Source organism: Argiope bruennichi, chromosome X2 (assembly GCF_947563725.1).
Source record: "Argiope bruennichi chromosome X2, qqArgBrue1.1, whole genome shotgun sequence".
NCBI classification, from domain to species: Eukaryota; Metazoa; Arthropoda; class Arachnida; order Araneae; family Araneidae; genus Argiope; species Argiope bruennichi.
The window spans coordinates 31,616,482-31,630,434 of NC_079163.1; the positions used below are offsets into that span (position 1 = coordinate 31,616,482).

The following is a 13,953-nucleotide window of genomic DNA, read 5'->3' on the forward strand; positions in this document are numbered from 1 at the left end:
TTAATAGCTTCTTCAGAAAATTATTTAGAAGCTTCAAATTTTGATAGATAGTGTATAATAAATATTATATTAGAAGACTTCTATGATTCTATTCATTTTACTATGCATTTCCCTTATTTTCTGTCAATGCCACTAACCATCATGGATGATGCACTTTGATATTTTTAGTCTTTTAACAATGCAATCTAATTTCTAATCTAGAGCAAAACAAAAATTGGCATTTTTCTTCATACTAAAAATATTTTAAATGTAAATTTTTCAGTTTTTTTTTTTTTTTTTTTTTTGCAGAATTAGATAATTATATAGCTTATTTTCCTGAAATCAGCTTTGCAAGTAATAATTTTTGTAAAGGACAGCATAATAATTCGCACTGTAAAACGAAAACTGAACATTTTTTTTCCAAATTTAATAATAACTTTGGTGTTCTTCCAGAATTCTTATGCTTTTGTATTATTATTCTTGATGCGTTTAATATTTGATCAGAATTCTTAAGATTTTTGCTAGAAAGTGTGCTTAAAATATTTTTTGAAAAATTGATTAAATATGAAAAAAAACATTTATACTGCAAAAAATTACAATCATTGAAAAAAAATTTCTGAATATATAAAAATAACATTTATACTATAATATTTTCGAAAGTTATGGAGGGACAAAAACATAAAGAACTTGCTTAATTTTTAATTAATTAAAATTCTAAATTTTTAAAACATTGCACCAAAGTGAACATTTTATCAGTCCAACATTTTGCGTACTAAGTTGGGAGCTATATGTCTTACGATTTGATTAATAGAGCGTCAACACCCAAATATACAGACGCACAAACACATATTCATCTTTATTATTAGTAGAGATCACTCCTGGTGACCAGCTGGTTAGACAAAATTATTGATTATATTTAATTCCAAATAAATTATTTAGATATAACTATATATCCTTGATACCTCGAAATTTCCAGACATCAAAAATGTATTACTTTTATTGTTTTACGCAAATACTCACATCCCAAAGACACATACATTCATTTTTATTATTAGCATAGATAATGCATTTCATGTTTGTAAAGATGAAGTTTTGTAATGGAATTTTTATTCGCTCTCTCAGGTGACAGAGTTTCAAAATTGCACGGCACGTTTGTATTCTCTATGACTATACATAATTTTGATTTAATTTAGAATACATAATTTAGAAATTAACTTGCCAATTTACTTAATTTTTAATTTCACATGAGTAGTGCCATCCAGTACTGAATATGAGAAAAAAATTTAATTTTAAATTACATAATGCATATAATCTACACTAATTATAAAGATAAATTTGTGTGTGTTTGTATTGGTATTGTACAGGGCAAATCGTTTGATCTATAACAACCAAATTTTGCACATATATGCAGTGCGGAAATTTGAAATTTCGGTGTGATTTTTTGAATTTTCAGTTAATTAAAATTTGTGAAATTTTAACGTTTTTGCAATAATTTCTGAAAATATTATAGTAGAAAAACAATTTGTACAGCATCAAAAAATTCAAAACATTATCTTTTTAATGATGCCAAATTTTTTGCTATATATTTATTTTTTTAAAGTTTTTAAGTTTATTTTACAACATTGTATTTTATTACTGAGGAGAAACTGAAACCATTTACATTGTTGCTCCTAATACCTCATCTTGGCCTTTTCCCACTGATATGACCAAGATATGATGGTTCGGTTTATTTTCTCATGTTAAGTTGGCTTAAATATGAGGCATGCTTTTAATAATTTATCTATATATATATTGTTGTATTAAATAAAAAAAGTTCGCCCTTTTGTGACCAAAAATGAGTGAGTTATGACAATTTGAATGTCACTGTTTTATAAAAAAAAGCAAAACTCCATTGATCATCTCGAAGATATCCAATCAGTGCCCTGAGTTTCCCCAAGATTCAAGGTATTCAAGGCTTTATAACTCGGTCAGATTTGGCCGCAAAAGATGGAAACGTTATATGGTCAAGATTATTTTACTGAATAGGATTCCTAGGCCTGAAGGACCGTATAAAATTTAGACTTCATAATCGTTTACAGAAGTACTTTTTCAATTGAAATAAAATAAAATATTACATCATTTAAATCCTTTAGAAAGAAAAATTGAAAATAAAATTTTACGATGAGGCCAAAGAAAATATTATTGAATAATGATTTTATATAATTCATAAATTATTAAAATATTCTGTAATACAAATTAGATATCAATTCTGAACTCATATATATATATATTTAAAGACGTGTTTGGTTTTTAAAAAATGTATTTATTGAAGTTTTATGAATTCCGGCTTCAATTTCAAGTTCACATTTTACGGGACCTGATAGAAAATAAGAGAAAGGCATCGAAGAACCAACAGAATAAGGTAAAGCTTCTATAATAGTATCGGGGATACGTTTATAAAAATTTGAAGCTTAAAAACATTTTGCTTGAGAATCTATTAAGAGAACAAGTTACATAAAATATTTAATTGAAAAGCAAATGTTAATTCTGGTAAAGCATCTAGTTGCCAAAGGGGGATAGTAACAATGATGTAAAAAATTTTAACAATCTACTTTTAATTCACTAATTAGAATATCTTTTAAAAAATGTTTTTTTACAAAAGTTATTTTATATAACTGGCAAAAATTGTCTAGAAATAAGTATTATAGAAAATAGTTTCAGGTTGGGCCTCGCGTCTTCAAAGACCGACCCCGTAACGAAGGTACTAGACATTATTATTATAAAATATTCTTAAAATTTTTTTTCAAATATTTAATTAAAATATGAAAAGAAATTGCACAGAAATAAAATTGATATCACTGAATAATTAATATTTTGAATTTTAAAATGGCGTAACCATGACTTCTATGCAACAATACGCTCCGAAGTTATTGAGACAAAGGGTTAAAATGTCAATAAATTTTTAAAGAAAAAACCTATTTACAATTTTAAAAACCTTTCTTAGTGAACATCTACTATTCAAATTACGAACCAACTTTCGGTCGAACGGTCTAGCCTTCAGAAATCTCGAATATGTTTTTGCATTATAAATGTTCTCCTAATTCAGAGACAACATCCAGTCTATCGATTTAATCATGTTAAAATTTTTGTAAGTAATGCAACATCGTTTTCAGAAAAATTAGACATATCAACCGAATGAAAAATTGAGCCCAATATAAAAGAAAATATAATTAAAAAAAATAAAAGAATAAATAAAAATCGATATTTAAACTTGAATTTATTTTTGCAAACAGCTGCTTTTATTTGAGAAGTTACTTTTAAGCGATTTCTTTCTTTGATGAATACAATACCAAACAAGAAAGGGGTAAATATAAAACTCATGTTATTAAAATTTTTTGGTTAAAAATCTTCATCACTAAGCAGATGAATAAAAATAATACAAATTTTGCTATATGCTGCATTCCAAATAGCTCTTCTCGGTCCTTTATAATGAATAATAAATCAAAAGAATAACGTTAGAGTAAGATGCTGATACCCGTTCGTAATTTCAGTCTTGCTGAAGAATAATATAATTGTTAATGTGTTTATCTATACGTTAACATGAGTTACAAGACAGACTGCCGCCCCCAAAGCTTGACATTTAACAAACGTGATTTAGAGGTTAAAAATGTGTACTTTTAGGCAATTTATCAAAATTTACAACTATAATTTTAATAAATCTCCCACACTCTCTCTATATATACTATATATTGAAATAAAACTCATTCGACATGGTTGTATAAAAAATGGTTTTGTCCATTCTTGCTATCAAAACATTAACTATATTAAAATGCAACTCAAAAACTGACTAAAATACATCGATAAAAAAGTATTAAATAAGAAATAAATCGTAATAATAATTCCAATATTCTTTATCAAGTATTTGTAATATTTATATGCTACAAGGGAAAAATAGATTCAGTTTAATCAACTTTACTTAACATCCGTTCAAAATGGATATTCACAGACCAATGCGAATGTCAAATATTTTGTTATATTATTTGTGTAAACAAATAACTGTCTGTTTCATTTTTCCTTAATTTGTCTTTTTTTTTAATTTTATAAAAATTTATTAATTTGCCTTTATAAAATGAAGGTATTTATTTGAAAGAAATTAGACCATGAGTTCACTGAATTTTCCCATCTCCAGGCATGGGTTAAAGCGTAATTATCAAGTTTCGTATGGGGAAAATGTTGATTATCCCATAAAAAAGAATCCTTATCCATTAATCACTCTCATTACAAGAATGAGGAAGATGCATTCCCTACAGCTTTTCTAACTTTTTACCAAGTTTTCTCTAAAAGGTAGTTAAATTCCATTTATCCTATGACTTCAGCACATATGATACTAGTTAAGAGCGCATCTGCTTACGACCACCCGGTGGTTTTGTTGCCGTAGGCAAATTGGGGTAGCTTTTCAAAAGCAGCAGAGATAGGTAAGTAGATGGAAGTGGAGGAATCAATTACAGAACTGTCAAACGTATCTATTTTTCTTTCTTTATGCTCATAAAAGCATCGGTTACTGCCCTATCTAAGAAATACTTCTCTGCAAATAAGTTTTCTTTGAGAAACTACATCTAAGCAATTTTATTTTGATGATTAAAATGCTAAAGAAAAAAGGTGAAAATACCAAAATAATGTTTATAAAAATTATTTGATAAAAAAAAAACCCTTTACTTTTATATAGAATAGTAGATGAATAAAAATTTTACAAGATGCTGCATTCCAGTGGATATCAAATCAAAGAATAACATTAGGATAACATACAGATATGCAATTATAATTCTAATCTTACTGAAGAAATATATAGTTGTTCATATATTTATCTATACTTTAACATGAGTTATAAGACAGACTGTCGACTCCAGAAACTTTTCATTATCATACAATTGTCAATTTTAGAATGTATTTCTACAATAATTTTTATTATTGTAATACAATTCATTTCATTCCCCAATACTCTTATCAAAATTTAACTACTCAAGTAAAGATGAATTTATTCTTTTGTCATTAATTTAAACTTGTTTTTTCTGTCACTCAACATTACACGTTTGTTTGTATGCAATATAGTAATTACAAAAAAAAAAAAAAAAGAAAAGAAAAAAAAGTATGACAGCAATAATATTATTTGATAACAATAATCTTTGAAAAAAAATGGAATATTATGTTTGCAGTAGTAGCTGAAAAATCTACAAACGAGGATAACAATTCCTTATGACATTTTGACACAACGCAATTTCTCATGCGCTTCAAGATATTTTATTTGTTTAATAAAAATGCTTAGGTAAATTAACACAGCCATATTCGAAATTTTGTTAAAATACCATTTTATCATTCAGATTTAGTATATAAAAATTCAAAAAATACATTTGGAAATTATGAAATTTTCTTCTGAAACATTAACAAAGGTTTCTTTTATTCGCAAAAGAATTATTTTTCTTCAAAAGTAAACTTTTCTTTAAAAAAAATGCTGTAAAGAAATTTAAGGGTGAGTTGATTAGTGATGGCATTCAGGTATCTAATTTTAATGATAAATATCCGGAATGGTTATTTATTTTTCAATTAATTGTATTCATATATAAACAAAACTGTATGATCCTATATGCTAATGTTATAAAGAGGCAGAAAAAGTATAAAGATAAAAGAGAGAAAGGGAGGGAAGCAGATAATTTTTTTTTATTTTATAAATTTGTTAAAAAATTAATAAAAAAACAATAACACATCATACATTTTACACACTTGATTTAAATTCTTTTTAGTTACAATGAACAATAATGAGGTAGATGATTTTTTAAAAAGTAATTTTAACTAAATAAAAAAGAAAGATTTTTTGTTTTCTTTTACTTAAAATGATATTGGAAACAAAAGTGAAAGATACTGTTTACAGCTTTTTTTCCTTCCAATTTTCAGGCTGTGGTTTAAGCATTAATAAGAATCATGTTTTAGAGGTTAACAATGATCAGAACATATTTTGTGACCCTTCTGATATTTTTCATGCTCTGTCCATCCTTTTTTCTGTAATGAATAAAATCTGTCTTCAGTTGATTGCCATCTATTTTCTTTTATTGATCCAATTGATATATGTAAGATAAACCACTCAGACAGTTTTAACCTACTTGTGTAATTAGCTTTAAAATTTTTGCTGAAGGTTGAATTGATTCAATACTAAATTATTTTTGGAAATTAGCCTTTCTTCACGTTTTTGTAATGGGGACAATGGAAGTTGTTTTAAAGTCTCCAAGTGACTAAAGTCATATTCTCCAAGTTATTAAATTCCTATTGAACAAATGAATTCACAGATAATTTGATTCAGAGATTATGATTATTTTTATTATTGGTTCTAAATTGTAAATAATTTTTTTCATTTTAACATAAACAGTGTTAAAATTCATTATTCCATTGTAATTATCATTACTTTAAAACAATAAAAATTATTTTCCCATTTCATTTTTCTACAACATTTTTTTTTTTTTTCTATATCCTCATTGAAATTGTCTTTTTTAATAATTTAGCCAAAATCTTAATTTTAAAAGATAAAGTAGGTATTAAACTATATAAGTTTTATAGGTTTTAAGGATTTTTATCATCCTTTATAATTTTTTTTACACAATATCTCAGAAATATTCACCACTTGGTATTTATCCACTCATTTAAATCAGTTAAAACAATATTAGTATAGCATTTTTTAAGGTGGAGCAAATGTTTCTTATTTTGTTAATGGTTTTGTTAGCTAATATGCATTAGTATATTACAATAATGAATGCTTGTGAAGCAAATCACTTTTATTTCATGAATTATTATTGAAAATCAAAATGGGAAGAAATTAAGCTTAAAAAAACTAAGAAAAAGAAAAATTTCTTGAGAAAATGTAAGTGTTGAATAAAATATGACAAATATTATGCAGAAATTAGCAAATGATATTTTACAATTTAATTGAAAATTATATTGACTAATTTAGAATAAACTAATATTATTATATTAAATTAAAAAATATTTTTTATTTTTTGAAATTAAAAATTACATTCCAAATTTTCTTTAAAAGTTTTAACTTCTGTGCATTATTATAAAAGTAGAAAATTCAACATTTTGAAAAAATTTACCCAAGATATTAGAATTTTTAGTACAATTTTTCTTTTAAAATACTATTACACCAACCGTATAATTAGAAATAATTGATTCTATTACCTTTTCAGATTTAGTTTGGCTACTTTCAATCAAAATTCTGATTTTTAGCATTAAAAGAAGAATTAAATTGCTGTATGCATAAATAAATGTATTAAGCATTTATGAAAAAAAAATTAATAAATTAGAATAAGAAATATAAGTACTGAAAAAGTACTTTTTGAAATCATGTAATATTAATCAGCTTATGCATCTAATTTTTAATTCAATATAAATCTTATTTTAACAAAACAAAAATTAGTTTTCATTAAATAGAAAATATTGAATATTTTGATGATTCCTTTGAGGAGTTTTGGTTATCATACTCTTTTAAAAGAGAATAAGCCATATTTTATCAAAAACTTAGCTAAAATTTTATATATATATATAGTGAAAAGAATTCATATATATATATCTTTACAATACATATTTTTACGAGTATAAATTATTCAATTTGAAAACAAATTTTAAAGAGTTTATCATGCACATTATCAACATTAAAAAAAAAAAAAATGGACAAAACTGCAAGAAAGAGATTACAGATTTTTATTATTGTAATTTTTAGACCACAAAATATAAATGCTTTATTGCTACTACAAATACTAGCAAACAACAAAATCAAAGCATGCCTGCAGTTATAAAAAATGTTTTAAATGTTCTATAACACTAATTTATTACTTAATTAGGTAAAAAAAAATATATATATAATTTTTAAAAAGCATCATTTAAAAAAATATTTTAGCTAATTTTTTAAAAACATTTAGTTTTGTATATTAAACAAAATTTGAGCATTAAAATTAATAGTATTTAAAATACTTTCCAATGAATACAACCAAATTGCAAGAAATAAAATTAAAACTACATCGAATTCGTATTCCGAATAAAGCATTATTTTTAGCTTCCATTAAGAATTTAAATGAAACTTGTAAGTTCATTCCATTACTTTGTGAAAACTTTAAATTTCATTTAACAAATCAATAGAAGATAGAATGTAATTCTGAGTTAACATATTAGTTTCTTGCCATTTAATTAATTATAAATAGAAGGCGCCTGTAGAAAATTCAGCTTTCCCAAGTTCCCAGCCACAGTCAACATTCATTTCTAGTCAAAAATTAGATTCATAAGACGTAATTATGAGCAAAAATAAATATATTATAACACGGTATTATTCTTTTATTAAGATAGATCGTGCATAAATAAGGTCTGCCTTCATCATAGATCCGACCGACAGTCGTCCACACTTCCCCCTATGCATTCCAAAAATGCGCTTCATTCTTGGCGTGTAAATAAATTTTCACCTTTTGGCGACAAAAGCTTTTCCGTAAGCAACCATACATCGATCCCCCCCCATTTCCATCACTACCGGAATGGAACCCGTCCTCCAGTGCTGCTTCTCCCCACTGCTTCTAATGCTTCCCCCCCTTTGAACTTCTAGTGGGGGATTCAAGCGTCCTCCGGTTAACGAGTCTTCATTCGTTCGGCGAGCGTCTATCTTTGTGTGCTGGTTTTTAACTATTAAATCGTGGAAAAGTTTAATTGAAATACAGTGTATTCATTTCCTTACGATTTTCAGACTTTCTTTGTATTAATGGGAAGCTTTTTAAGATTTAAATGGTGATGTGATCGGATATTTTGCCGCATATATAAATTAATGAAACTAGAGACTGTTTTCGAATCGCTTTCCTCGTAAAGAAAAATAATTCCTTACTCAATTTTTCTTTCTTCCCGGTTATTATGGAGTTGAACTATGAAGCTTTTATCAATGGCGGAATGCAGTTCATTGACAGAATGCAGTTCATTGACGGAATGCAGTTCGATGACAGAACGAAACTTCTTAAGTTAAACGACGCTAAAACTATTGCAAAATATAGCTTCCATTGTCACAAATCTGTAACATATCTAGATCTCAGTCTCCAAGAATATTCCGTGTATAACAAAAGATTTCCAAATGAAAGAAAATTTTATCATAAATACGTTTGCACTGATCAAGGTTTACAGAAATATTTGCGACCATCGAAAGAGTATGAGAAAACAATTTTACTTCAAAATTTTCATCTGGATATAAGTAAAGAACGGGAACCTGCCACTGGAGAGGTTGAGTATAGCACTGTAAACCAAAATCGAATCTACGATTGTGAAATTGTATATAACGTAATTCCAGAAACGTACTTTTATGAGTCTCACCTTACTGAATATATTAAAAATGCCTTAGAGAAAAATACTGAGAAATTGTCAATCATCAAACTGTGTTTAAAACTCTTGAAGAACAAAGATTTTCATGTTTTTTTTATTAAACCTGGCAATAAGCGTAGCTTTATCCCACTTATAATTAAATACTGTTCAGATTTTGAGCTATTAGTTAATGTTTTAAAAGTGCTTAGTTTCGATATTTGGATAATTTATGACAGTGAACCAGATCAATTGGACTTTTTTCTGTATCGTGTGCATGCTTTAAAGGAAGGGAGAAAAGCGTTGGAAAAGGATATTATCTATATGGGTTTTGCAAATTCGATGAGCAAGAACGTCGAAATACTTCTGAAATATCAAAACTTTCCGAAATTTTCTTGTAGATCCTATCAATATGCCCTTAGAAACTTGATAAATGAAAGGTAAGTGAATTCATGTTCCTCATTAACTGATGGTAAACAAATCTTACTAATTATAAATTTTTCTACTTTCTCGTATACATAGTATAGAGACAATAACAGTAATCATCAAAAAATTTGAATTCGAGATTTTAAAGAATCTTCATGTTTAGACCTATCTGAGTTCGAAAAAGACATTCTTAGAAAATGCCCATCTGTCTGTCTGTGTGACAAAAATAACTCAAAAAGGTTTTGAGATAGACGGTTGAAAATTGGTATACAGTCTGCACACCAAGTTTACAGATTTCTATCAAATTTTGTGTAAAATCTTTCAAGAGCAAGAATTTTTTATATTTTTCAGCTGTTTGAAAATAAGTTAAAACAATAATTATAAAATGATGAAATGAAATTCGTACACAGAATTAACATCTATAGTGTAGCCATCTGTCAAATGTTGAGCCAAAACCAACTATGGTTTGATTATGTGTCGGTCTTTACTTTCAGAAACATGAGAATGCAATAATTCAATGTCTTAAAAATATTATATATTATGTATGGGATTTTGTGACTATAAGTGTGCCAGGGATTAATTACTGAAAAATGCAGCAACTTAAATATATAAAATTTGGTTTGGAATTTTGTGATAAATTATGGTTTTATTTGGTTGAGAAAAATGTGTCTAAAACACAAATTCGATTTTTGGATACCATTAACACATGCCAGGGATTAATCGCTAAATGACTTGTCAACGACGACACAAGGGATTCAGTAAAAATGCTGAATTTAGGCTAAAAAATATTTTGTACACTTGTGACATGCAAGGTGTTGTCAGGTGTAACAAGTTTATTAGAGAGGATACAAGAAAGTTCTGTGGAGACCACTGCCACTGGTTGAATTCATGTTTTAAGAAGACGATATTAAATTAAAATATCGCGTAATAAGCAATACCGGCAAAGAAATTGTTCGAAATTTTACAAAAAGTAAAAATAAATTAGCAGTGCTATATATGACTGTTGTGACAAGATATGGAAAATAATTTCCTCTCAATATTGAAAGTTTTTGTTTTTTATCTGCAGAGTTTACATGAGGAATCAGAACATATAGCTTCATTATAGAGAAAGATATTGTGCAGTTAGAAGGTGGATTATCTAGACAGCTGCTTGGCATAACTTGTTAAAGAGAATCATGAAAAGCACTTTGAACTTATCATGTATTAGAATGATTCTTGTACATAATAAAAAGAACAAAATATGGCTATCAAAATAACATAGCTTTTATGCATATTGAGATTTGATTGATATATAACTTGTTAAGATATCATGAACACTGTTATGCATAAAAGATTTAATTGGAATGAAACAAAATCAATATTCATGATTATTAGCTGATCACCTAAGGTAACAATCTCTACTAATAATAAAGATGAATTTGTATGTATGTATTGGCTTACAGCTACGAAATTTAGCCCATATATATCGTGAAGGTTAAAAATGTGCACATTTGGAACAATTTAAAAAAAAATTTTCAACTAATTAAAATAAATCAATTTTTCTATGATAGCTTTTGAAAATACTACAACACAAAGATGAAATTCAGATTGTTTTACAATTTATAAAATGTATTTTCAATGATATTAATTTAATAATCGTGTAAATTTTTCCTTTTAGTTTATTTACTGTCTAATTTCTAACAATACATTGCATTTTTGCCCCAAAATTCCAACTATTTCATTCTTTCATCAAATAATTAATGGATGGATTTTCTTCTATTATTGAAAGCTAAAAAAAGAAAGAGTATTTAAAACTAAAAGAAAAACACACATGAATAAAATTTAATGTTATAAAATATAAAAGAAACTTTATATTTGTATTTTTGATAGTTCTATGATGTAATGAGACTGGTGTCTGTTGGTAGGACACGTGAAAGAATTAAAATAATGTGGCAGTAATGCCAGACATTTTAAGGGAATCATGGAGAGAATGTTATACTAACTAAACTATATGTAACAATTTAATTGAAATTATATATAACAGTTTCTTAGGCAAATCAACTATTTATCAAACTCGATTAGTGTCTAATAAAAATAATAGGCCTCAACAATAGCTGTATTTTTAATAACTTTATACACCAATTAACATCATTTTGACACACACACAAAAAAGATTAAGTCGTCCTTGCAACTCAAATGTTTGAATCAGAATGAAGTTCATATCTTCAATAAGTTATCTTCTCTAATAAGAAAAAGACTAAAAAAAAAAGAAAAAAACCCAATAAAGTCAATTAAAAAAAGAATACAACAAGTCTTCTTAAGCATTAAATCACTTTACTTAATTTCACTTGTTTTCATGTTCTTAAAGATGGAATTTCAATAGCCATTTTTTATACACTTCCTGATATGCAGTATATTTGAAATTTTATATTATTTTAGAAATTAAATAGAGTTGATTGATTGAGTTATATTTTAATTTAATGCAAATAGTAAAAATGGATAGAACATTTCAAAAAACTTATTGAAAATTTGTGAAAATTTGCAATAATGAATTAGAAAGACTAAAATATAAAAATTAAATGAAATAAGAAATTACATTTTCAACACAATAATTGCTTTTTGACAGTTGTTTTTATTAAATTTGTTTGTATGCATATGTTATAGAAATGCAGTTAGAAAATGGGCAGATAATGAGTATTTTCACGAAATATATTTTATATACATACATATATACAAGAAACATTTCTCTATTTTTTTAATTCATGTTTTATTTATTTATTTTTAACAGAGACGATTTGGAATCTGCAGAATTGATGCATCTCGTGAAACCAACAGAGGACAAATTTCAAGCAATACTAGCTTTTCTTGCTTTTAAGGAAAAATCGGAAGCTGCTTTTCAAAACTTGCGACTTCTGTGGAGATCATTACCTATGTGTTTCATTACTTTAAATGAATTTGAATATACATTTGGACCCATGTTTGATCCAAGAGAGATAAAAGAAATTTATGATTTCTATACAGATGTTATAGAACAGCATGCTCCCAGCTGTCTACCTCGAAAGTTGAAACATTATTGCCGATTAAAGATCAGAACTCTTTTGTATGAACAGGAGCATTTGCACGATGGTATTGATGAGCTTGGGTTGCCTTTGGATTTACAACTGTATTTGAAACTTAAAAATTAGTTACTTTCATCATTTCAAAACTATATATTGACATATTACTTTAATTAGAGATAGGAGATACCTATGGATTCTGTATGGCCACAGTGTTACAACCTGTAGTGGTGTTAGAATTTTCATACGTTTGTATGTTAAGTAAATTTACTGTATCTTTAAAAGTCTTCTCAGATGTGCAACAATAAGTACTCAAGAATTTTCAAACGAAAAATAGTTCATTTATGATATGATACTGAGAGATACTATCAACTTTAAATGTTAATTATATTTCATTGTCAATGTAAGTGATTCCCTTTTGAATGAAATAAGAATTAGGTGATTGATTTATAAGTTTATTTATTTATTTTCCCTACAGAATCTCCATTTTTAAATAAAGTCTATTTGTCATAAGGCTGAAGTAACATTTTCTTTCTTTCTTTTCTTTTTTTTTTATATTCATCCATTAAACATAGTTTACAGATATCTTTTTGAAAACAAAGAAGTCTAAATAAAAGTTTCAATTTTGAATAATGTATTATTTTATTTTGTATTAAAAATTTTCCTATGTTTGTACTACCTTGTGTTTATTTATAAATGTTTCTGTCTACTTTACTTATGCTGTTTACTACCCAACCCCAAAAGATGGAAATGAAACGAAATGAAATTTTATAATTGCTGCTTTCCTACTTCCTCCCCCCCCCATATCAATATCAAAAATCTTTATACTTATTTTCTGACATTTTACTACAAGCCAATTTCTTTTGACTGTTTACTATATACAGTGTTGTGGTAAAAGAAAAAGGGAGTCAAAGGAAAAATTTTTATTCCTATTTTATATTACTATACTATAATTTTTATAAATGTTTACTATAATTTTTTTTAAAATGTTTATCTTATTGGGAAAGCATATAATGTAAAAGTAGGCTTAATTCTTTCAAAACTTATTTATCAATAAATAATAAAATAAATTTTCATAATTACCTTTTCATAAAAGACAGAATTTTAAAAATTATTGTTTCTAGTTTTGTCCAATTATCTTTCTCATCCCTAGCAAAGAAAATAT

General features: G+C 26.5%; 1 protein-coding gene across 1 annotated transcript; it reads left to right on the forward strand.

Annotated features, from left to right (window-relative positions):
• The first annotated feature begins 8,560 nt into the window (after positions 1–8,560).
• On the forward strand, positions 8,561–13,375 carry LOC129961057 (uncharacterized). Its single transcript, XM_056074866.1, has 2 exons — positions 8,561–9,767; positions 12,521–13,375. Exons 1-2 carry the CDS (start codon positions 8,893–8,895, stop codon positions 12,915–12,917), a joined length of 1,272 nt encoding a protein of 423 aa, XP_055930841.1. The 5' UTR covers positions 8,561–8,892; the 3' UTR covers positions 12,918–13,375.
• Positions 13,376–13,953: the final 578 nt, after the last annotated feature.

Bases quoted from the DNA above. Each gene is read 5' to 3' on its own strand.
- LOC129961057 (XM_056074866.1), top strand. From the start codon at position 8,893: ATGGAGTTGAACTATGAAGCTTTTATCAATGGCGGAATGCAGTTCATT. The intron at 9,768-12,520 runs GTAAGTGAATTC...TATTTTTAACAG, and splicing joins AGAAACTTGATAAATGAAAG to AGACGATTTGGAATCTGCAG.